The 23,626-nt window shown below is 61.5% G+C and overlaps 2 protein-coding genes across 2 annotated transcripts; one reads left to right on the top strand and one right to left on the bottom strand.

Annotated features, from left to right (window-relative positions):
• Positions 1-779: 779 nt before the first annotated feature.
• Positions 780-12,749, top strand: MAP3K6 (mitogen-activated protein kinase kinase kinase 6). Its single transcript, XM_034645075.1, has 30 exons — positions 780-800; positions 1,571-1,976; positions 3,272-3,411; positions 3,488-3,511; positions 3,768-3,958; positions 4,075-4,243; positions 4,589-4,695; positions 5,116-5,286; positions 5,372-5,484; positions 6,039-6,198; positions 6,422-6,584; positions 6,665-6,772; positions 6,895-6,944; positions 7,040-7,135; positions 7,279-7,366; positions 7,454-7,587; positions 7,817-7,944; positions 8,198-8,334; positions 8,643-8,748; positions 9,228-9,385; positions 9,483-9,675; positions 9,782-9,920; positions 10,220-10,379; positions 10,524-10,700; positions 10,961-11,066; positions 11,300-11,471; positions 11,570-11,682; positions 11,775-11,848; positions 12,133-12,209; positions 12,425-12,749. The coding sequence occupies exons 1-30, from the start codon at positions 780-782 to the stop codon at positions 12,513-12,515; spliced, it is 3,972 nt and encodes a 1,323-aa protein (XP_034500966.1). The 3' UTR covers positions 12,516-12,749.
• Positions 12,750-12,902: 153 nt separating this feature from the next.
• On the bottom strand, positions 12,903-23,617 carry SYTL1 (synaptotagmin like 1). The gene is made up of 15 exons (XM_034647446.1): positions 20,877-23,617; positions 18,625-18,853; positions 17,504-17,652; positions 17,239-17,311; positions 17,110-17,155; positions 16,611-16,683; positions 16,228-16,325; positions 15,974-16,087; positions 15,624-15,790; positions 15,297-15,393; positions 14,800-14,958; positions 14,482-14,560; positions 14,274-14,373; positions 13,339-13,544; positions 12,903-13,131 (listed from the first exon to the last, which is right to left on the bottom strand). Exons 2-15 carry the CDS (start codon positions 18,813-18,815, stop codon positions 12,992-12,994), a joined length of 1,692 nt encoding a protein of 563 aa, XP_034503337.1. The 5' UTR covers positions 18,816-18,853; positions 20,877-23,617; the 3' UTR covers positions 12,903-12,991.
• Between the last annotated feature and the right edge of the window lie 9 nt (positions 23,618-23,626).

Raw genomic sequence — 23,626 nt, 5'->3', positions numbered from 1 at the left:
GTCCTCATTTAAAAATAAAACCACTTTAACCCTTTCCTGACTGTAGGACTCTTCCAGTTACTGCGAAAAACTCAGGAGGGCAGAGTAGAGACACACGGTTCAGCTCCATTCAAGGTCTTGAAGTCAGGAAGATGGAAGGGTTGGCCTCAGAAGGTAGTGAGGCTTCCATCTCTGGAGGTGTGCAAGCCAAGGACAAAGGAGCATGTAGTGGAGGACTTGGAAGGATTTGAACATCCACTGACAGCCCCTTGGTGCCCTCCAGGTCCTACAGGTGGACGGTTTTGTGGGGACACCTGAGCAGCATCTCACCCTGGGCCTTCTAAGTCATCTGCTCTCCACCCCTGCCTCTCTTGTGAGCCAAGCTCTCCTTCTCTACTTCTTGCCTGTCCCAGTCGGGGCTGGTTTGAACTCAAAGTCAAGCCAGGGAAGGTGCATTTTTCTTCCACAGTGTAATAATTATCAAGCAGTTAATTTGCTAGATTCACATTCTAGAAAGTGGCTGAGCAACACACAGTTCAGACAATGATAACTGCAGTCTGACAGGTAGTCCTGGGCTTGCATGCTGCTCTGACACGGAGCCGAGCGATCTTGGAGACTCTGCGTCCCCAGTTCCTGATTCCAGAACCCAGTGAGGTTCTGGAACACCAGACTGCCGCCTCACTAACTCACACTGGAAGGTTAGGGATTTTTGGAGCCTGTGCAGTTGTGGTAGCTCAAGGGCTGAGGTTTCCGGATCTTCAGGGAGGTAAAGTTTGTGCGGCGACTCAGGTCCCACGGTCATGTTCGGCTGGAGGTCAGAGGTCAGCAAGGCTCTACAGATTAGATTCTGGGGAAAGCAGCCCCCTGGCGAAAGGGCAAAGGCCTGGGCTCAGATGCCAAGTACCGTGTTCCTGGGGGGAGGCCAAGCAGCAGGCTTCCCCCATTCTAGTCCCTCCCTGCGAGCACAGCAGGGCCGCGGAGCACGTCGGCTCTTCACTGTGTTCTGCACACCCTGATGTCTCTGGAGATCCGCTCATTCAGCAGATCCCTGCGGGGCAGCTCCTGCAGTCCACACCTCCCCCCCCCAGCCCTGGCCTGGGCACACACCTTATAGGCGCCTGCCCTAAGCAGTCCACACTGGTTGGCCTGCACAGGGGCACAGGCTGTTCCGGAAGCCGCCAGTCTCGGTAGTTCTGCCGGGAGAGGAGGGAGGGGAGGCCAAGTCCGGGGGCCGCTAGGGAGCGGCGCTGCCCCAGGGCCGAGGGTGGAGCTTTCCCAGTCGGCCGGGAAAGGGCTGGGCCCGGCCTACATGTGAGGGCAGGGGAGAGCGACGGCCGACTCTTTCCTGCGGAGTCCGGGTGGTGGACACGCCCGGATCGATTCCCGGGATCCCCTACGTGACTCTGAGCCGCCGATCACTGCATGTCCCAGATTCCCGGGACCCAATCCCCGACTTCAGATCCTCAGGACCTTGCAAGTCGGACCCCGGATCTCGCCCTGGGCTCCAGATTCCCGGAACAGGACCTCTGGCCAAATCTGGATTTCCAGATCCCGTACCAGATTCCCGATACTGAGATCCCTGGATCCGTAGCCACTGGCTCCTGCCCCTCCCCGGGTGCCCAGAGCCGGGCGCCCGACGCCCGAGCGTCCCCGCACGGCAGGGCCGTGCCTGCGGTCCGGAGCCCTGGAGCGCGCCGGCAGCTGCTGGCAGGACCCGCTGGCCGAGGCGCTGAGCCGGGGCCGGCCCCACGCGGCGCCCCCGGGCCGGGGCTGCGCGCGAAGCCGGCCGCTCAGCGTGGTCTACGTGCTGACCCGGGAGCCGCAGCCCGGGGTGGAGGCCGAGGCGGGAGCCGAGGCGGAGCCGCTGCCCCTGCGCTGCTTGCGCGAGGCCTGCGCGCAGCTCCCCGGACCGCGACCGCGACCGCAGCTGCGTACCCTGCCCTTCGGGACGCTGGCGCTGGGAGACACCGCGGCGCTGGATTCCTTCTACAACGCGGGTGAGAGCGCGCTGGGGGCGGGGCCGGGGGCCGGGGCGGGGCTTAAGGTCCCGGGGCGGGCCGAAAGGCGCGTGGTTCAGCGACTCCGGGGAGACCCCGAGATGGGTGTGGGGTCTGGGGGCCACAAGGTGAGCTAGGCTGAGGGGTTCGAGGTAGGGCCATGATAAAAGTGGAATTTAGGGGATCTGGAGCACGGTCCGGCTTGGGCCGGGACTTAGTGGACCAGGCCCGGAGCCTCCGGGTTCAGGGTTGGGGCTTAAAGCACTCTGAAGTCGGCACGGAGCCTGGGCAGCGGGGTTAGCATTGAGGCGAGGCTGGGTGCGGGGCAGAGTGTGGTATCTCAACAGTGGGGTTGGAGGGCTTAGCCTCAAGACGATCTCGCTTGGAGCTCGTGAGGACGGATCCTGGGAGGTGGAGCTTGGACTAGGGAAAGGGGCGGTTCTTGGGGGGCTGGAGCCGGGGCGGTGACACACTACTTCCGAGGATCGGGCTAGAGAGGCAGAAAGGGAAACGAAAGGATCCTTCGGCGCGGGATTCTGGGCAAAGGAGCTTAAGTTATGAGGCCCCTGAAGTTGCGAGGTAGTGGGCGGAGCTGGAGGCAGGGCAGCGTCGCTAGGGGGCGGGGCCAGAAAGGTGGCTATTCCCGCGCTGGTCACCCCTCCCTTCCGCCGACCCGGACGCCCCGCCCCTGACACTTACTTGTTCATCCGAGAGTCTGGGAACAAGCTTGTCTGATGGCCCTAAAATCACAGCCTAAAAATGAAGGCTGACTCGACCTCGAGGACACAAGGACACGACCTTAGACTCACACGTCTCACATATGTTGACGCACACAGGCCCTCGCAGACACTGTCACACACAGAGATACAAACAGCTATACACGCGCAGACACAGCACTGTCTACACACACTGCTGGTATCGGCCCCTTTCAAGAGACTGCGTTGAGGACTCAGGGTAGGGGACTTCTGTGTCTGCGCAACACCTGCCTTTCAAATGGCCTGGGACAGGCTGGCAGCTGGTGCACAGCTCCTTTTCTCCATGCTCAGTGCCCACAGGCTCTGAACAGTGGGATGAAGGTCCCAGCCCGCTGAGCTCAATCCTCTCCAGCAACACCACAGACACCATCCGTTCTGTATAAGAGCCAGAGGGACCTAGAAGGGGGAAACTGAGGCCAGAGCAAAAACTGGACCCTGCTGGAGTCCCATGGAAGGCCATCTGAGCCAGGATGGCTCCCCAGGCTCCTTCTCCACCGAGGTAGGCCTCGGGGCTCAGGGCCTCCACCTGTGTGCCCACAGACGTGGTGGTGCTGGAGGTGAGCAGCTCCCTGGCACAGCCCTCTCTGTTCTACCACCTTGGTGTGCGGGAGAGCTTCAGCATGACCAACAACGTGCTCCTCTGCTCCCAGGCTGACCTCCCTGACCTGCAGGCCCTTCGGGTAGGTGCCCGGGTGGATGGTGGGGGTGGGCTGGGGTAGGGCCTAGCCAGAATACCAATCTGACTGTCCCCTGCAGGAGGATGTTTTCCAGAAGAACTCGGTAAGCAGAATCCACCCTTCGCTCCAATCTGCCCTTCGACCTCCACCACCTTTCCTGGCTTCCTCAGTCACCTCTGACCTCTCTAATTCTTCTGATATCCGTGTGGCCCTCTGTTCCCTATTGCCAACCTTCTTGACGCATGCCCCTTCCCTGCTGTTCCAATCCCCGCTGGTGCTGACCTCTCACCAGCTCACTGTCCCTCTCTAACCTGGTGCCGACCTCTGACCTGCCCTGATTCCTGCCTCCCTCCCACCAGGACTGTGTTGGCAGCTACACGCTGATCCCCTATGTGGTGACAGCCACTGGTCGGGTGCTGTGCGGTGATGCGGGCCTCCTGAGGGGCCTGGCTGATGGGCTGGTACAGGCCGGGGTGGGCACTGAGGCCCTGCTAACGCCCCTGGTGGGCCGGCTGGCCCGCCTGCTAGAGACCACGCCCACGGACTCTTGGTAACGGGGTGCAGAGAGGGGGGCACCAGGAGGAGGCTGGTGAGGGCACAGCGGGCTGGGGCTGAGGGACCGGCCCCATCGTTCTCTCCCCCTCCCTCCCCTGCTGGGGACATCAGTGGCTACTTCCGGGAGACCATCCGGCAGGACATCCGGCGGGCCCGGGAGCGGTTCTGCGGGCAGCAGCTTCGGCTGGAGCTGGCTCGCCTGCAGCGGAGACTGGACAGCGTGGAGCTGCTGAGCCCCGACATCATCATGAACCTGCTGCTGTCCTACCGCGATGTGCAGGTGTGTGGCGCTCCGAGAGGCAGACAGGGCAGCAGCACTCAGTGTCGGAAAAAGCCCAGTCCGCCTCCTGGCTGGGCCACTCACGGTCTGGTGGCTTTGAGCAAATGATCTGGTGTCTGTGAGCATCAGTTTCCTTGTCTGTAATAGGGGATGATCGTGTCACTATCTCCCAGAGCAGCAGGGAAGTTGGGGCGCATAGTGGGTTCTCTGTGTAAGGTGTGGGGCGTGGGAAGATGGTGTGTTGGGGTGGGAGGGGACCCCAAACTCAAGGTTTTCCTCAGGGTCCGGGGGGCGATGGGATCCCCCAGAGGCCATCATGCCAGTGTGTGCCCGTCCCCCCTGCAGGACTACTCAGCCATCATCGAGCTGGTGGAGACACTGCAGGCCTTGCCCACCTGTGACGTGGCCGAGCAGCACAACGTCTGCTTCCACTACACGTTCGCCCTCAACCGGTGAGTGGCAGAGCAAGGCTTAGGTCCTAGCCACCTGGGGACATGGGTCTCTGCCGTGTGAGGTCACTGCACTGTGGGATCCGTGCTGTTCAGGGACTTCGTTGACCAGGGTCACGCTGATGTCACATGGGCCCTGTGGTTCTGTGACTGCCGCCTGGGGTGTGGTGGGCTGGTGCTGCTGCCCTCCGAGTGCAAACAGCTGCCACAGTCACTGTCCCTCAGAGTCACAGCTGTTAGGAATCACTTCTATCTGGGATCATTACTTCTAGAAAGGTCAGTACTGGCCAGAGTCACAGCGCTTCTGGGTTCATTATTGTCAGGCCTTTGGAAGTGTCTCTGCTGTTCAGGGTCTAGGGGTTCGTGGATCGAGTGGGGCAGGGCCGGCAGGTTAGCCCCCGGCCTGTCTTCCCCTTTCCCCAGGAGGAACCGGCCTGGGGACCGGGAGAAGGCACTGGCTGTGCTGCTGCCACTGGTCCAGAGTGAGGGCTCTGTGGCGCCTGACCTCTACTGCATGTGCGGCCGTGTCTACAAGGACATGTTCTTCAGCTCTGGCTTCCAGGATGCTGGGCACCGGGAACAGGCCTATCACTGGTAGGGGGCACCAGTGAGTGGACCGTGGGCTGGAGGATGGGGCTGTGGGCATCGGGCCAGCCCTGAGTCCCCGCCCCCACCCCAGGTATCGCAAGGCTTTCGACTTAGAGCCCAGCCTCCACTCGGGCATCAACGCGGCTGTGCTGCTCATTGCTGCTGGGCAGCGCTTTGAGGACTCTGAGGAGCTCCGGCTCATCGGTGCGTCCCAGCCCTGCGCCCCTCGTCCCACCAGCAGGCCTCAGAGGGGCGGGGGGAGAGTGCGGGGAGAGAGAACACCGGGCTGGGGCTGGCCTTGGCCCCTTTCAGACCTATTCTGCCTGAACCCGCATAGGTGTTCCTATGCCCACACCTGTGTTCCTTAGGCACCGAATTCGACATACACTTGTTCCCCAGCCTGAGCTCCTACTCCCACCTGAGAGTCATACCAAAGTTTTCATCTATATCTTCTTTTTTTTTAGATTTATTTATTTATTTGAGAGAGAGAGAGAAAGAGTGGGGGAAGGGGCAGAGGGAGAGAGAATCCCAAGCAGACTCCACACTGAGTGTGGAGCCTGATGCGGGTCTTGATCTCATGGCCACGAGATCAAGATCTGAGCTAAACCCAAGAGTTGGATGCCTAACTGACTGTGCCACCCAGGCGCCCCTCACCTGTTTCTTTCTATGTTCCTGCCCACATGGATGTTGTGGCCCACACCTGGGCTTTGCCCAAACCTGCAACCACACTCCCTAGGGCCCATACCCCTCTCTCCCAGGCATGAAGCTGGGCTGCCTGTTGGCCCGGAAAGGCTGCGTGGAGAAGATGCAGTATTACTGGGATGTAGGGTTCTACCTGGGAGCGCAGATCCTCGCCAATGACCTCACCCAGGTGGCGCTGGCCGCAGAGCAGCTGTACAAACTCAACGCTCCCATATGGTAGGTAGCCCTCTCTGCGGTCCTGGCCTGGCCCCGGCAGCTTGCTCCTGCACGGACACCCACCGGCAATCTGGCCTGAGCCCGGAGCCCCTGATGGGCCCCCTTCCAGACCAGTGCCTGCCACAACCGGTGCCCATGTTCTGGCTACACCCAAGCCAGTCTGCTCTCCCTGGCAGTGCTGGCTGGGGCTGGGGCTGAGTTGAGGACAAGGCTGTGCTTGCAGGTACCTGGTGTCCATGATGGAAACCTTCCTGCTGTACCAGCACTTCAGACCCACCCTGGAGCTTCCCGAAGGACCCCCACACTGTGCCCACTTTTGGCTGCACTTCTTGCTACAGTCCTGTCAGCCACTCAAGACGGCCTGTCCCCAAGGGGACCAGTGCTTGGTGAGGCCGCCTAGTGAGGGTGTGGGACCTGGGAGAGGGGCGGGCCCCTTCTAACCCACCCCCTTCCTCATCATGCACAGGTGCTGGTCCTGGAGATGAACAAGGTGCTGCTGCCTGCAAGGCTCGAGATTCAGGGTACTGATCCTGTGAGTGCAGTGACCCTGAGCCTGCTGGAGCCCGAAAGCCAGGTGAAGTCACCATGAGGACCCCCACTCACCACTCTGCACCCCTTCTCTGGAACCTTTCTCCCATCCCCAAACCAGTCTCCCGGTTCCCCAGCCCCTGCCTGAGATCCACCTTCTTCCGCCAGGACGTTCCCTCCAGCTGGACCTTCCCAGTGGCCTCCATCTGCGGGGTCAGGTGAGAAGCGGGACCTGGGGAGGGGTCCCCGGAGCCGGGGGGCGGGGGGGGGGCTCGTGGGCCGGCCAGCGCTCACAGCGGTTCTTCCTTCCCAGCTCCTCGAAGCGGGATGAGCGCTGCTGCTTCCTCTACGCGCTCCCCCCGGCTCAGGACGTGCAGCTGTGCTTCCCCAGCGTAGGGCACTGCCAGTGGTGCGTGCAGCCCGTCGGAAGGCCGGGGTGCCAGGGGAGCGAGGGAAAGGAAGGGACATGTTCCCTGGGTGCTCTCGGCCCAGGAGGGGTCATTTCCCGCCCGAGGTGCCCCTCCCGTCGGCCTGACCTCCCCCCACCCTCAGGTTCTGCGGCCTGATCCAAGCCTTGGTGACGAATCCGGATTCCACGGCGCCCGCGGAGGAGGCGGAGGGCGTGGGGGAGGTGCTGGAGGTGAGGAAGGGGGGCCCGGGAGCTCGAGGAGAGGGGAGGGAAGGGCCGGGGGCCCTGCTGAACCCCCATCTCGCCCGCGCCCCGCAGTTTGATTATGAGTACGCGGAGACGGGCGAGCGGCTGGTGCTGGGCAAGGGCACCTACGGGGTGGTGTACGCGGGCCGCGAGCGGCACACGCGGGTGCGCATAGCCATCAAGGAGATCCCGGAGCGGGACAGCAGGTGCCGTGTGCGGGGCCGCGCGGGCGGGGAGGGGGTCCTGTGGGCAGAATGGCAGGGAGCACGCGGGGCCGTGTGGTCTGGAGGAGCTGTGGGCTGGGGATAAGGTGGAGAAGGTCAGAGAGGGGCTTGTGGTTGGGGCAGGTCCTGGGGGCGTGGTCTGCCTGGTGCTGTAGTTGGGTGAGCATCTCTGCCCCAAACCGGCCTATTCCCCCTTCCTCCCTGCCCCCAGGTTCTCTCAGCCCCTGCACGAAGAGATAGCTCTGCACAAACGCCTTCGCCACAAGAACATCGTGCGCTACCTGGGCTCGGCCAGCCAGGGCGGCTACCTCAAGATCTTCATGGAGGAAGTGCCTGGAGGTACGTGCCCTGTGTGGGATGGCGGTGGAACTGGAAGTGTGGGGCAGGGGGATGGGGCCCGGCAGGGGTGGAGAACCCTTGGGGAAAATGAATCCTCGCGTGTGTGGGTGGGGTGGCCCAGAATTAGCTGACGCAGTGCACTTGGGTGGTGCTGGAGTCTGGGTCATGGCATGGGTGTGCCTGGGCCTGGAGCAGAGAGCTGAAGGCTGGTGGGTGCCAATGATGATCTTGGACTGCGTCTGCGTCTGCCCAGGCAGCCTGTCCTCCCTGCTGCGGTCAGTGTGGGGACCCCTGCAGGACAACGAGAGCACCATCAGTTTCTACACCCGCCAGATCCTGCAGGGACTCGGCTACCTGCATGACAACCGCATAGTGCATCGAGACATCAAGGTAAGCCCTGCTGGTGGAGGGGGGAGAGGAGGGCATATGGGTCTAGACGGAGACCAGCAATTTACATTAAGAAGGCAGACCCCTTAGCAAAGCATCAAGCAGGCTCCCTAGGGAACGAGAGAACTTCAGACCTGAAGCCAAACCAGGCGCCAGTTCCCAGGGGGTCATAAGTGGGAGGGCAGAGGGAGGACGTTGATAGAGGCAGGGTCAGGCTGCTATTGTAGGAGATGGGATCCTGGTAGAGGGTCCAGTTCTGCCATCAGAAGCCCAGCTTGATGTCCATGGAACACAACGTCCACTCTACCCAGGGGGACAATGTGCTGATCAACACCTTCAGCGGGCTGCTCAAGATCTCTGACTTCGGCACCTCCAAGAGGCTGGCAGGCATCACGCCTTGCACTGAGACCTTCACAGGTAACGGGGTGTGGGGTGTTGAGCGGGAAGAACTCTTAGGACCTTCCAGGGAATGGTGTTTCTCCTGGCCATGGAGTTAGAGCCCTAATGGGGCACGGAACCAAGGGCCAGGGATTGAGCCAGGGGTGAGGTGATAGACTCTAGAAGTGGAGCTTGAGTTGGTGACAATGGTGAATTTAATGCCTGAAATGCAGCCCGGAAGTGTCGATGCGGGCAGAAGTGTGTGATGGGGTTCGGAGTGGACGATGCTGTCCAGGATGTATGATGTACCCGACTGTGGGTGAGGGAGTTGGCATGCGATGGAGTCTAAGATGAGTGAGGAAACTCAGGATAGATGTTTGACCACCAGGGTAGGTGATGGGAATTGTGTGGATGACAGAGTTCGGGGTGGGTGTGGCTAGCTAGAGGAGGAGAGCCCCTGCCATCCCCCGCATCATCTCAAGCCTAGATGAGCATTATGGCTACTGCTCCTGCCCCAGGGACCCTACAGTATATGGCGCCAGAAATCATTGACCAGGGCCCACGAGGGTATGGGAAGGCAGCTGACATCTGGTCACTGGGCTGCACTGTTATCGAGATGGCCACAGGTCGCCCACCCTTCCATGAGCTGGGGAGCCCGCAGGCTGCCATGTTTCAGGTGAGACCCCTCCTGGCCTGGCTCATGAGGTGCGTGGGGACAGACCGAGCCCTGAATACATCGAAACTTGACCTTTGTCCTCCCTGACCCCTCCCAGGTGGGCATGTACAAGGTGCATCCGCCAATGCCCACTTCTCTGTCAGCGGAGGCCCAAGCCTTCCTTCTCCGAACTTTTGAGCCAGACCCCCGCCTCCGAGCCAGTGCTCAAGCACTGCTGGGGGACCCCTTCCTGCAGCCCGGGAAGAGGAGCCGCAGCCCTGGCTCCCCCCGACATGCACTGCTGCCCACAGGTAATATACAGGTGGAGGGAGTGGGCACACTGGGGTGAGGGAGAGGAGCTGCGGCAGTGAGAGGGCTGAAGGGGGGCCCAGGCCGACAGCCTCGTCCCTCCCACAGACGCCCCTTCGGCCAGCCCCACTCCCTCAGCGGACCCGACCACCCAGCCCCAGACATTCCCACGCCCTCAGGCACCCTTTCAGCACCCACCCAGTCCCCCGAAGCGCTGCCTCAGTTATGGAGACACCAGCCAGCTCCGGTGAGAGCCCAGGGTCTTGGAGCGGCTTTGCCTCATCTGGGTTTGCTCTTCTACTCCCTCTGGAAAAGTCCCCGTTGGGGGCCTGAGCACCTCCAACCACTTGCAAGGATGGCCTTTGGCGCCTCCTCCCCGATGCCCCGACTTGTATTTATTGGCCGCCTCAGTGTCAGGCTTCTCTCCCTTTTCCTCCTGTGGGGTGAGCATCAAAGTAAAAGCAGAGCCAGGATTCAAACCCTGGGGTGGAGGTGGCCGGACGGTGTTGCCCCCCGCCGTCCATCTGCAGCTCCCCATTGCATTAGGGTGCCCGAGGAACCCGGGGCCGAGGAGCCCACGTCCCCCGAGGAGAGTTCTGGGCTCAGCCTGCTGCACCAGGAGAGCAAGCGCCGGGCCATGCTGGCCGCCGTGCTGGAGCAGGAGCGGCGCGCGCTCGCGGACGTCCTGTGCCCCAAGCAGGAGCAGGTGGGTGTGCCCGCCGCAGCGCCCCCTGGCGGCGAAGCCTGGACCGGAAGCCGGCGGATGGCCTGCCCCACGCCTCCACCTCCACCCGCAACTCTCTTGACTCAGGTGGGAACCCACCCACTGCCAACCCCTCTTCCTCCTCAGGGGCCCCATCTGGGCAGGAATCATGTGGAACAGCTACTGCGCTGCCTCGGGGCGCACATCCACACTCCCAACCGCCGGCGGCTAGCCCAGGAGCTGCGGGCGCTGCAGGGGCAGCTGCGGGCCCAAGGCCTCGGGCCTGCGCTTCTGCACGGACCGCTCTTCGCCTTCCCGGATGCGGTGAGGGAGCTTTCTTACGGTTCGGGCAGCCCAATAAGAGGTAGTGAGCTCCCTGTGCCTGGGAATGTGCAAGGACTTGATATTGCAAGGTTGCCTGTCTTCCCTGTAAAGATACAGCCATCAGAAAAGGGACATCTACCCAATCCTAGTCTCCCAGCTCCTCCCTCTGCCCCAAGCCCGCCTACCTGACTTGCCTCTGGCACAAGGCTCTCTAGGCCTTCTCCACCTCTGAGGCCGCCTCGCCCTTTCTCCCTCTCCAGGTGAAGCAGATTCTCCGACGGCGCCAGATCCGCCCACACTGGATGTTCGTGCTGGACTCGCTGCTCAGTAGAGCTGTGCGGGTAGCCCTGGCTGTGCTGGGCCCAGGTAAACCCGAGAGCGAAGCTTTCCTGCCCGCGGCCAGGGTGTAACCCCGTTGGGGGCGTGGCGTGCACACCTGGGGCCGGTAGGGGGCGTGGTTAGTGGGGGGTTAGGCTTGACTGGGGCATGAAGGAACGGCTGGGCATCCAGAGCCTTGCGCCCTCTGCCGGGTGTCTGGGGGTGTCCCAAATGGGCGTCCTTTCCCTGCCGGAGCTCACCCCAATCACTTGGATTGGCAGAGGTGGAGACGGAGGAGGTCCCACTGAGGTCAGAGGAGTCGAGTAAAGAAGAGGAACCCCAGTCCAAGCAGCAGGAGACCTTGGTCCAGCTCAGCCGGCTCCCGGGGGAACCAGAGCAGGCACCCCCGTCCCCCGTAGTGCAGCTGGGCCTCTTGCGAGCAGAGACTGACAGGTAAAGCCCCTGGGACCTGCGTGCCCCTGGCCTCCGGGCCAGCTTCACCCTCCCTCCCCATTGCATTCTACTGGCCCAGCCTCTGTGCTCTCCAACAGGCTCCGAGATGTCCTGGCTGAGAAAGAACGGGAGTGCCAGGCCCTGGTGCAGCAGGCGCTACAACGGGTGAACGGGGAGGCCAGAACCTGTACCCTGGCCACAGAGCCCCCAGGTGAGGGGACTTGGCTGGGCAACATTCACAGCAAGTGTGAGGCAGCTTCTGCCAGGAGGTACCCCTGGATTGACCACCTGACTTCTCGACAGCTGCTCTTACGGTGGACCAGGGCCTGGTGCAGTGGCTACAGGAACTGAACGTGGATTCAGGCACCATCCAGATGGTGAGGGGGAGAGTGCCGGCCATCCTTGACCCCCACCCACCAAAGACTCCATCTCTGCCCATCTTTCAGCTCTTCTCACTCTTTTCCCTCACGCAGAGAATCTCAGTACTGGAAGAGCACTTAGTGTACCCCCATGGTACAGATGAGAAAACAGGCCCCGGAGGGCTGTCACCTGCCCTATCCATACTGGTAGCAGAACAGAGCTAGGTCCTGGGTCTCTGCCCACATCTTCCTCTGATTTTCTTTTCCACTGTTTCTGCATCTGGGTCTTTGTCCACAACCAGCTGCTGAACCACAGCTTCAGCCTCCATACCCTACTGACCTGTGCCACTCGAGATGACCTCATCTACACCCGCATCAGGTATGTCCTGAGCCCTCCAGGGATGCCCCACGCATATGGCTTCATGGTGGCCAGATCCTGACCCCTTGCTACATGCCTGCCTTGGTTCCTCCCTGGAAATTACAGGGACACCAGGGTCCCCCCAGGGGCAGAGGGGGCATCAGGCAGACAGTGGGGTAACAGAGACAGGCCAGGGCCTTATTCTGGCTGAGCCACACCGAGCCTGCTCTCCCCAGGGGAGGGATGGTATGCCGCATCTGGAGAGCCATCTTGGCACAGCGAGCGAGATCCACGCCAGTTACCTCTGGCCGACAGGAGGCCGAATGAGAGCTCCGAGACAGGAGGCGGGACCCAAGGATGGATGAATGCAGAAGACACAAGCAGCTTCTGAAACACCTACCCAGGTCTCAGGGCCAACTGGAGGAGGCCAGGTGGATGGGGGCAGGGTAGGGCCCAGGCCTAGCCGCAGTGGGGGGAATCATCCATAGAGATGTCCCAAGCATATCAAGTACCACCAGGCAAAGACTATTAAACAGAACACCTTTTTACGCTTGGGCCGTGGCAACTTCTGAGGTATGGGGAGTGGGCGGCCTGGGACCAGCTCCCTAAGGTCTTTCTGTCTGAGTCTAAAGTTCCTTCACCTGTTCCTCTTCAGTTCCCTCACCCTTTCCTGCCATCACCCTCGCTGCCCAAAACCAGACATCAGTCCCTTGCTGCCCTTAGAAAAGACTTTATTGGTTTTAGCCAAGGGCAGGCCCTGAGCTGGGGGACCAGAGAGGAGCTGGGTGGGGCTCGTAGGGCAGCTATGTCCTGGGGGTCAGGTTGGTTCTGAGAGGCAGAAGGCCATCCACCCACTCACACGGTCGCTGCAGGAGTGTTTGCCACAGCTGCTTCTCCTCTGGTGTGGAGTCCATCCAGGGTACTTGGAGCCCATAGCTGCTGCCTGGATACGTGCAGAGGGGGGTGAAGGACATGGTCACACTGGACACCCTAGGTCCCAAGGAGCACCTGCCGGGTCCCAGATTAGGCACTGCCACTCCCAGTTCTCAGTGGACACCAAAGCTCAGGAAAGGGTGGAGAAGTACCCAAGGCCACACGCTGAGCCCCTGTCCCTCAGCATCAGGTCTCCCCAGGGCCCTGCCCCACTCACCGGTGCCCAGGCTGAGGCGTGTGCCCCCCAGCTGGCGGCTGGTCAGGGCCCCATGGTCCCAGACGGAGAGCTCAGCACAGGCCTGGCATAGGTCAGCAGGCCCGAAGCCATCATAAACCATGGTGTGGTTGAACACAGGGCTGAGGCTGCGTCGTACCACCCTTGTCCGTTGGCGGCTGGCCCGGCTGTCATCAGGCAGCACTGAACTGTGGGGGAGGTGGGCTGACGATCAAGTGGCTATCCCCTCACACTCCCCAGAACCAACCAGTCACCACATCCTACCCATTCTCCCTCACAATGTCCATGATCTCTGGCTCTTGCCTGGGACCTGGCCTCTAACCTTCACTACTCGTGGACTGTTGGGCCAGCCACCTCTCAGGACCCCAGAGTAATGTCTCTGAAATACAGTTCTGCTACTTCCCTGCACAGTGACCTTCATTGGCCAGAAGTGGTTTCCAAACATTTTAAAGCCTCAGAACCCTTTCTTCGAGATAAAATATTACTCAGAAGTAAAAGCAAAACAGTGTGTGTGGAATCAGGGCTGGGAACTTAGAACCTGAGCCACCTAACTTCATTTCTCTGAGTGTGGGGTAGCACCTGAAGGCGCTGAACTGCAAGTTCAGGGCCAAGCCCCACAGCCTGGCCTTCCAGGTTTTTTCATGGAAGAGCCCCTGTGACCTCCCAGGTCCCAGCCTCAGCTCTCCAACAAGTCCTAAGGGTGCCAGTCACTCTGAAATGCAGCTCCTCAAGGATGTCTTTAACTTTCCTGATTCCAGGCTTTCGCTCAAGTTGTCCCCTTCACCCCTGCACAGCGGTCAGACTGGGGCGGGGGACCAAGGGTGGTTGATTAGGGGTTTGTCTGAGGTGGGGAGCTCCAGAGCGCGTTGGGGGTGGGGGTGGAGGAAGGGAAGCTGGGAGGTCCCGATGCCCCTCACCACTGTACGTAGGTATCCAGGGTGCCTGAGCGCAGCGGCACGAGGTCCTGAGCTTCCTTCACCCAGAAGTGCAGCTCCCCGCTGGGGGGCAGTCCCGCGCCTGCGGAGAGGCTCAGCTCAGGCCCCGCTGCCCCACGCCCTCGCGGGACCGTAGGCCCCCTCCGGCCGGGGCCGGTCCAGCGTGGCCCCTCGCGGGGCGGTCACTCACCCTCGGAGCCGGCGGGGACGTACTTGAGGGACAGGGAGAGCAGCCCGCGGCTGGGGAGGTCGTCGGGGGAGAGCGGGACCTGCGAGAGGCGAGAGGCGGTCGGGTCAGGGGCGGGAGCAGGCCCCGCGAACGGCGCCGTCAAGGGGTGGGGTCGCCAGACCCCGATGGGGCGCGGCCAGCCGGGAGGACCGAACTGGCCGCCGGGGGGCGGTTGAGGTTGCGAGACGGGGGGCGGGGGGGAGGCTCGGCGGAAGGCGGAGGCTGAGGGTGCTGGGGGAAAGCGCGGTGGGGTCTCCCCACCCGGGCCGGCTGCCTCACCCGGGGCTGCAGGGGGCGCCACGTGGGCTCAGAGTCCCAGTCCCACGTGTCGAGAGGCACTTCGACTTCGCCCAGAAAGATGTTGCGACCCAGGCTTTCGCGGTGCCACACGGACAGGCTCAGCACGCGGCCCCGGAGCTCGGCCTGCGGGACGGAGTACTGGGGACGGGAGGTGCGCTTTAACGGACCACGGCGGCTGGCCCCGGCTTCAGCGCTGCGGGAGCGTGGGCCGGGGCTTGTCCTACCGCGCTCCTTGCACGAGGGAATCCGGGGGAGCCCCGAAGGGCCTTAATAGGGGTCTGGACTGGCGCCACGCCCACCGCTAGACTGACCCACTGGAGAACGCCCGGACCGAGGGCCTCCCTGCGGTTCCTGCCGCACAGCGGAGGATCTGAGCGACGGGCAACGACCATACTCTGGTACCCCTGCCACCCGGCCACTGCATGAAGGGGCGTCCGGTTCATTAATGGGGGGCCGCCCGGTCATCGCAGCCTCACCCTCAGAGTCTCGTTGAAGACCGGGTTCAGATTCCGTTTCTTCACCGCCGTCTTGCGCTTGCTCTGCTTATCCGGGAGGAGGTAGCCTTTGACATAGCTGGGACGTGGGAGGGGAGGTGAGGACCGGAGCTTAATGAGGGGCCCTCCCAGCTCCTACCCTCCCCAGTCCCAGCCCAGAGCATAGTTTCCCGTTATGAAGCGTTTTCCAGGAGTTATCTCATTCGACCCCCACGACTCCCAAGGACGTTGATACTCCCATTCAGAAGACGAGGAAGCAGGCCAAGAGGAGTGGTGGGGTGGGGTGGTGAGAGCGGGTCTGGCACTCACGGGTCGGAGCGGTGGCGTCGCGCGGCCGCCAGGCCCTGGCACTGGATCACGTGCACACGCAGCTCGGCGGTGCCCGGCTCGTAGCGCAGCGCGAAGTGCACAGAGCCGCGCACCTGCACCGCGCCCGCCTCGGCCTCCCCGGACAGGCTCAGCTGGCTGCCGCTCAGCTGCGGGCAGGGGTGGAGGTCAGGGCGGGGGTGCAGGGCTCAGGTCCGGGCGGGAGGAGGGTGGCGGGGGGCTCATATCAGGGGGCGAGGGAGGGGTCAGTCCGGGGCTACGCGTGGGGAGATAGGGGAAAGGCGTCCCCCACCCGTCTCCTCCGTCCCCAGGCCCTCGCCCTCACCCCTCACCGTGGAGGAGTTGAGGCTGGACACGGAGGAGCTGCTGCTGAGCATGCGGTCGAGTGAGAGGCCGGGCCCCGGAGCCTCCTCCCCGTTCTCCAGGATCTCGGGCGCCGGCTGGGTCTGGGGATGGGGGGCGGTTAGTGACTGGGCGTCTTCTCTTTTCCAGGTCTCCCCCGACGGCTCTCAGCCTGGGGCAGGGGCACTCCCCGCCCAGAATCCGCTCCGGGTCTTGGGAGCAGCCGCGGGCCGCGCCCGCCTACCTGGGCTGGGGGTGGCGGCGACTCAGCTCCCCGCGACCGCGGCTCGGGCTCCAGGTCCGCCTCCTTCTCAAAGACCTGCGGATCTCGGGGGCCCGGGGCTGGGGTGGGGCATAAACTGAGCGTGGCCCTCTCCTGCCCGCCCCTAAGCAGATTTGAAGCTACTGGTTTGCAACCCCCGTGACCTGCAGATTCAGGCCCCAGTGCTACGGGAAGCCCCTGAGACCACACACACACACACACACACACACACACACACACACACACGCGCACCAACGAGAGAGCGGGAAGGAAAGGAAGGTGAACACAGGTGGTTGGGGTCACTTAGAGCCCCCTCTGGTCCCTGAGACCTCTCTGTACTCCCCAGCACACACCCTCCCACTCACCTTCCTGGGCATGGGGCTCTTCCTCGTGATCGGAAGCCTTTAGGGGGACATATGGTGAGGGGATCTCAGGTTTCTGAAAGAAGCAAGGGGTAGAGGTCACAGTGGGGACTCGATGAAAGTCAAAGGTCACGATGGGGTCAGAGGCCAGAGGCTCCAGCTGGCTACCCCAGGTCAATTTAGCACAGCCCTGCGGGCAGGGCTGGCAACCAGCTGCAGGGCCAGTCAGTCGGGCCTGTGCTTCAACACCCCGAGCCTGGGCCTGCCCTGCCTGACTCCCAGGGTCCCACTGGTGGCAGACAGTAGTATCAGAGTCCTGAACCTCACCCAGCTCAGTCCCCTACCACCCTGAATAGCCGGATTCTGAGATCCCTTAGAGGCCAGGTCCGTGTCCCCATTGGAGAGAGGAGGATGACAGCGGCGCAGACCAGGGTGTCCTGTCCCCACCGCTACTCCAGGGGCATGGCAGGCTCATTCCTTAGCTCATTCAGCCACTTCTTACCTCAGCCTTGCTGAGCGTCTCTTCAGGTGCCTTGTCCATGGGGAGCCTAGGAGAAGGGAGAGGTGGTTGTCAGGGAAGAGGCCCCAGGGGACTGGTGGACACCCTCCCCTCCCTGCCAGGCCTCCTCACCTAGGCTCCAGCTCCTCTTCCGCTTCTTTTTCAGCACCTTCAGCCTCCCCATGGCTGCCTGGAGCCCGGTGTCCTGTGTGGGGGCGGGTGGGGGGGAATTCTGTGAACCCTCAGTCTCAGAAAGTCTGGCCTTTGGAGATGCTCGCTCACCTCCCGGAGCTCATGGAGGGGCGGTGCCCGCCCAAACACACATAGTACCAGGGGCCCTCTCTTCCTGTGCCCTGGGCTGTATGAAGCCCGCCTGACCCCAGGGAACTCCTCTCACCGATGGAGCTCTTCTTTCTGCGGATAGAGGCTCGGACAAGATCAGAGCCAAGGTGGGCGTGGTGGTGCCGCTGTGAGCGTGCTTCCTGGAACCATTCTCCTGTCAGGATCTTCAGCTGCCCAGGGTCTGCCAGCGAGGCCCGGAGCTTGCTGGAGGATGGGGGAGGGCGTGGCTGTCACCCAACCAACAGTCCTGCCACCTACTCTGTGCCAGGCCCTGTACCTGGGGCCACAGACACAACAGCAAATCAGACTCAATCCTAACTCTGGATCAAGGAGCTCAGGTTGATGGGGAGACTGGATCCAGAATAGACAAGTACACTATAATGAGGCGGGTGCCATGATGGACGTGAGAAGGGCCAGCTTTGCCTGTGGGAATCCGGGAGGGCTTCCCAGAGGAGGTGACATTTGAATTGCTTCTTGAAGGACAAATTGGAGTTCTCCAGGCAGAGAAGGAGAATAATTATTACTCATTAAGTGACTATTGTGCATAATCCCTCCTCCTGATTCTAGGAGGTAGTGCTCCTTAGCCCCATTTTACAGATGAGGAGTGGTGCTGGGGAGGTCAGGTGTCTTTCTGTCCCCAAACGCTACTTGTAAGTTTCACGTTCCTCTGTCACTGCACTCTTCCAGGAAGAAGGAACAGCATAGAAGTGAAGGGTGTGTTCAGAGACTCAGAAGCCCTGGAGTGGCTCTAGCTGACACTCTGGGTATGTGTGTCAGGGGCGGGGGGTTACTGGCGGAGGATGGAACTGGGGAGGCTGGCAGGGACTACTCAGGGAGGCTTTGAGGAGCACCCTTAGGAGCCTGCCCCGGACAGGAGGTGCTGAGGAGCCATGGGCGGCTTCGGCAGGGGTATTAAGGACAGATCTGGGGAGCTCCAGCTGCCGCATGACCAGCGGGTCAGAGAGGGCAAGGCTGGAGGCAGGAAGGCTGGTCAGGGAGCTGGTGCAGCCACCTTGGGGGAGGTGGAGGGCTGTGCTGGTTAAGGGCGGGGGTGACCAATGGGCAAAAACAGGAACCAGCCAGCTATGACAGGCCACACATAGGGAGGCAGCAGGGGCGCACTTGGGCTCCCAGCACCCGAGACTAGGGCTTCCCGGGCTCCCCGCCCTGCCTTACCTGATCCGGCCCTCCTCCAACTGGCGAAGGTGGGCGTCTCGCTTCAGAACGTCAGTGATGGCCTCCTGCTCCTCCTCTGTCAGGAAGCTGAGGTCCAACAGTCCCTCAGCCTCAGGCTCTGGCTCGTGCGCCATGCGGAGGCCGGGCAGGGCCCAGAGCCCCTCTTGAGATGCGTGGCCCCTCTGGGGCATCAGCTGGGGCAGTGCCCCAGCTGGGCACACGTGGCGACCTGGGGGCAGATCAAGGGGGCAGGTCAAGCCCTGCCCCAACACAGGGCACATCCTGGAGCTGACTGCTCTTTGCCCACACACATGCCCAGGTGGCGGGCACGGTATGGCTCCAGGAAGGCTGAGCTCAAGGTGGCACAAGACACACCCATGGGCCCATGGACCTGCACGCACTGGCTGGTGGACATACAGACACCCTTGAAGATGTGCAGAGCCATCCAGGCACACGCACTGACACGTGTAGACACACCCACCCACAGCGAGATGTCCACCTGGTCACACGGGAGCCCGGATACCTGCGTAGATAGGCGCATGCGCACCCGTCCTCTACCAAGGACCCTATGCGGTCTTAGTCCCAGACCCATGGCCACACCAGGGGACGGGCCTGGCATATTCTGAAACCTGCACGCGAGGCCCCACAGAATGTACAACTCGGGACAAAAACATGACCCGAGATACACACAAATCACACTGACTTTGGCACACACATTGCCCGTCCACCAACTGGATTTTGAGCTCCTTGAAGACAGGGACAGGGCCTCACACCAGAAGCCCATACGTTGCCCACAACAGACGGTTGGTAAAAGTTTGATTAACTGAAGGCAGAAAGACATCTGCACACACATGGGGAAGGCACACACACAAACACACACACACCTATCTGCTCATCGCCCCCCTCCCTCCCTGGGAACCTCCCAATATGGGCTCCCTCCCTCCACCCTTCACCTCCACCCTGCCCTGGCCCATTTGGCCTTCCTGTCTGAGGCAACCTCCTCCCCAGCCCACACCCCCACTTCCTCCCCCCTGAGGTAACCACCGTACCCACTCCCACTGAGGCCTCCAGCCAGGGATGCCCCTGCTACCAGCCCTGCCCTCTTGCCTGGAGCCCTGGGCCCCTCTGCTTAGGCCACATGGGCTCTCCCCCTTCCCCTGAGCCAGGACCTGGCCGGGGTCCCGGCAGTGGAGGCCAAGTGCTGCAAAGCAGCTCAGGCCACTCAGGTACCATGGTGACCCCGGAAGGAAAACATTTGCCCAGCTCCGAGGGGCATGTGGACGTGGCAAGGGGCCCACGACTGAGCCGTGGGCAGAGTGGAGGCAGGGCCTGAGCCCACTGGGCACTCTCTCCTCCCCTGCTGCCCTTCCCATCCCCTCCCATGCCAGCTCAGGGCACCAGGCAGGGGAAGAGGGCTCTCTGGCAGGCAAGTCCTGGCTTGTGCCCTCCCGGCTGAGTCAGTGCGTGAGCCCGAGAGCACCTTCTCCCTCTGCTGCCCTCCCCTCACCCAGGGGCTGGGGTTGCTGTCTCTACAGAGCGCTGCGTAGAATCCTGCGTGAACGCCTGTGTGCCCCATATTAACAATACTTCCTGATCATCTGCTGTGTTCCAAGTGCTGGGGCCGCACACGGCCGGGGGCTCTTCTGTGGCCTGGGGCCCAAGGCTGCGTGACATTGTGCCCTGGCGAGAGGCTTGGTACGGTGCACAGCTCCGCACACCGTGGCGGCTGTGAGGCTGTTTGTTTAGTGGGTGTGAATATTGTGTCACTGCCTGTGTGTCAGTGCGTCATGTCACAATGTGACGCCGCGTGGGTGACTGTTGTCTGCATTCAGTGACTTTCTGCGTGACAGCACGGTGGGGTACATGCCGTGTACTTTTCCCTCTGCTGGATGTGGCTCTGGGCTGTGTCGTGCTGCGTGCTCTGGGGCCCCGGGGACCACCAGGGTGTGTGTGTGTAGGAGTGTGGAGGTGGGGGATGTCCTGCAGGTCCACCTGGGCTGGGCTGGGGGCATCTGAGCCTTGAGTCCCCAGTAGCACCCCCCCCCCCCAGTTCCTNGAGGCAGAGTCCAGTGTCCGGTCCTCCCCACCCAGGTTCAACACTATGGGACAGACCCATTGGTCAATATGTTCCAGTGCCAGACCCACTCCCACCTCCCCCGACCCCCAAGGCCCCAGAAGGTACCCAGCATACCAGGTGGCAATGTCTGCCCCTTGGGACACTGGCAGGGAACGCTGGCCATGAGGTGTGTTACCTGTAGGGGTCCAGTATGGATCAGACACCGTCGCAGGGTGACCTGGGCTCTCCTGCACTCCTGGCAGCTGAGTTTCAGAGCTGAACTTGGGGAGCAGAGCAGAGAGGGACTAAGGCTGACTCAACCAGCCGCCCAGCCCCACGAGCTGCCCCGGAGGAGGAGGAAACACCTTCTGAGCAGGGCCTGATGCAAAACCGGGCCTGGACTCCTGGCACCCTGGGGGTGCACCCACTCTTTGGCTTTCAGAGAACCCAGAGCTGCTTTGGTGGGTAAGAGACACCTGGGGCTTGGCCCCAGCTCCGTTTTAGACTCACTGTAACTCCTGTGAGCAGCGCAGAAACCAAGCCCTCAGAACCTCGGGGGACTCATCTGTAGGATGGGCGGCGCCCCACCCCACCTGCTGAGTTGCTGATAGGAACTTGCTTTGAAAGCAAGGTTAGAAATCTTTCTAAGAAGCAGGGTCAAGGAAGGACTGTAGACTGCAGTGAGACGACCCAGTAGAGTTCCTCCTCTGCCACTGTGTGACCTTATGCAGGTGTCTCAACCATGCTAAGCTGCAATTTCCTCCTATGCAACTATGGGCGGAGGTGTGAAGAGCCTATTCCCAGGGACCATATAGAAGGTAACTGGTGGCCCCTCTCCAACCGTCCATTTGGACAACCACTGCTCCTCCCTGTCCACATGCACCTCCGGGGAAGCGCTGGCCACAGCCCTGCCGTGCTGTCCCCTAACTCTGTATCCTCCACCCCCAACCAAATCTTCTCTTAGTTCCAAGTTCCCACTGCTGTGAACAGCCCCCGGCCGCCTGCTGCCTGCTGCCAGTGCCCAGACCGCCCCCCTCCTGTCCCCATCTGTCCTCCATTGCTGGTGCTCCCCTACTGCCCAGGAGTCTGTACCGGGCCAGTCTCTTCTGAAACTCTCCTCCTCCCTGTCTCCTGGCCTCCATTCAACCTCTCCTGTCTTGCCTACGCAAGGCTGTCAGAGGGGCCTTTCAGTGCCCTACTTTTATCTGCCATTCCTTAGCTCTAGAAGGTGCCGCAGACAACCAGGGTGACCTTCTGGCTCGTTCACAAAAGTGCTCCCAACCAGCCCAGCCTCCCTTAGACACTTCGACTAACTCTTGGGCTGCCCTACTCCTCAGCCTGACCCCCAGATCCCCCCACCCCGTAAGTGAAGCTCTGATGTCCTTGTCTCCCACATCCTTATAGGCCTACCCAAAGACTCTGCTTCTGCTGGTGCTCCCTAATCCCCAGCTGCAGGAGTGCTCTCCCTACTTGCCCTCCTGGGGCTCCCCTGCCTCCGTGCACTGCACTGCGTTTAGGTGAAGAGGCAGCTGCCTGGAGGCCAACAGGTCTGGCTTAAACTTCTGGCTCTGCCACATGGTTCCCCCGTGGACTTGGATCAGTGACAATCTCTGTAAGCCTCACTCTCTGCCTTTATAAACCAAGGGCAATGACAGCAGCCATCTCCTGGGACTGCTCTAAGGAGTGTCCCCTGGCTTGCCTCCAGCATCCACTCTCCTTCTCTTTGGTCACAGTAGCCAGTCCTTTGGAGAACAGCCCCTCCCCGCTTTACCCCTTGTGTTCCGGCCACAAGCTGGTTCTGAGTGGAGCTCTGGAAGTGGGCTACTGGGCTTGAACACGCTTCCACTCTTCCAAGCTCTGTGCCCTTGAGCAAATCACTTTATGTCTCTGTGCTTACTTCATCTGTAAAATGGGGATGATAGCATCGAACTCCCTGGGCTGTGGTGAGGATAAATGACACTTTATTACAAGGCCTAGCACACAGTAAGCACTCAGTAGTTCGGGGATTTTTATGCCACCTCCTTATATCCTGTTTCACCCAGGCCAAAGTTCTGCTGGGTGGGAGCAGCCCTTACTGCTTTCGTCTATCCGTTTCGCTGTGGTTGTCCTCTACACGGGACCTCTTCCTCCCCGCAGCCAACTCTCAGATGGATCCCAACATGCAAAACGGATTTTTGAAAATGGAATTGCTACGAAGAAGGGAGGGGGCACCTGTCTTGCCCTGGAGAAACCCCAGCACTGCAGGGTGTGGGATGAGCTGACAGACCCCTCCAGGGCCCTAGGGGCCAGTGGCTAGGGCTGTCCTCAAGGCCGCCATCAGGAGGAACACAAGAGCCTCAGGATTCAGAGACCAAATCCTTTGCTAGTTCAACTAAAATGACACATGCCATAGAGCAAGGTTAGGAAAGACGTCACCAAGGAAGCGGCTTTTAAGCCAAGCCTTGGAAAGGAGGGCCACAATTTCAAAAGGTGGAAAGCTAAGGACCAGAAACGAGCAGTTCTGTCGTCTTGCTGGGGAGCAGGGCAGTGACGTGATCACTGGGGGTCAGCACGAGGAACGTGGCAATATGACCGATGGATATGGCACAGGCCAGGGGCTGGGGTGAGCCTCTTGGCCTACCCCAGACTCTGCACCCCTCGTTAAGAGGACAGGTCCAGGGTGCTGGTCTGCACAGCCCCACCTCCCAATGCTACCACCAGTTCTTCCCAATGGAGTATGAGAGGGTTTCATACTCACTTGCCTTGAGAAAGCTCTGGGATGGTGGATCTGGAAGGGTGGGGAGCTCCCACAGCCTGGGCCGGGACAGGAGGTACCCAACGCAGGTGGACGTCCCTGTAAGCTGACTCAGGTAGGCACTGGACGAGGACTCACCCATGGCCCTGGCAACCAGAGCCCTCACCAGGGGCAGAGGTACTCAAGGGCGGCAAGAAGAAACAAGCTGAAGG

Source organism: Ailuropoda melanoleuca, chromosome 2 (genome assembly GCF_002007445.2).
Source record: "Ailuropoda melanoleuca isolate Jingjing chromosome 2, ASM200744v2, whole genome shotgun sequence".
In the NCBI taxonomy this organism is placed as follows: Eukaryota; Metazoa; Chordata; class Mammalia; order Carnivora; family Ursidae; genus Ailuropoda; species Ailuropoda melanoleuca.
The sequence above is the reverse complement of the archived record's forward strand: the minus strand, read 5'-3'. Positions and strand labels throughout refer to the sequence as shown.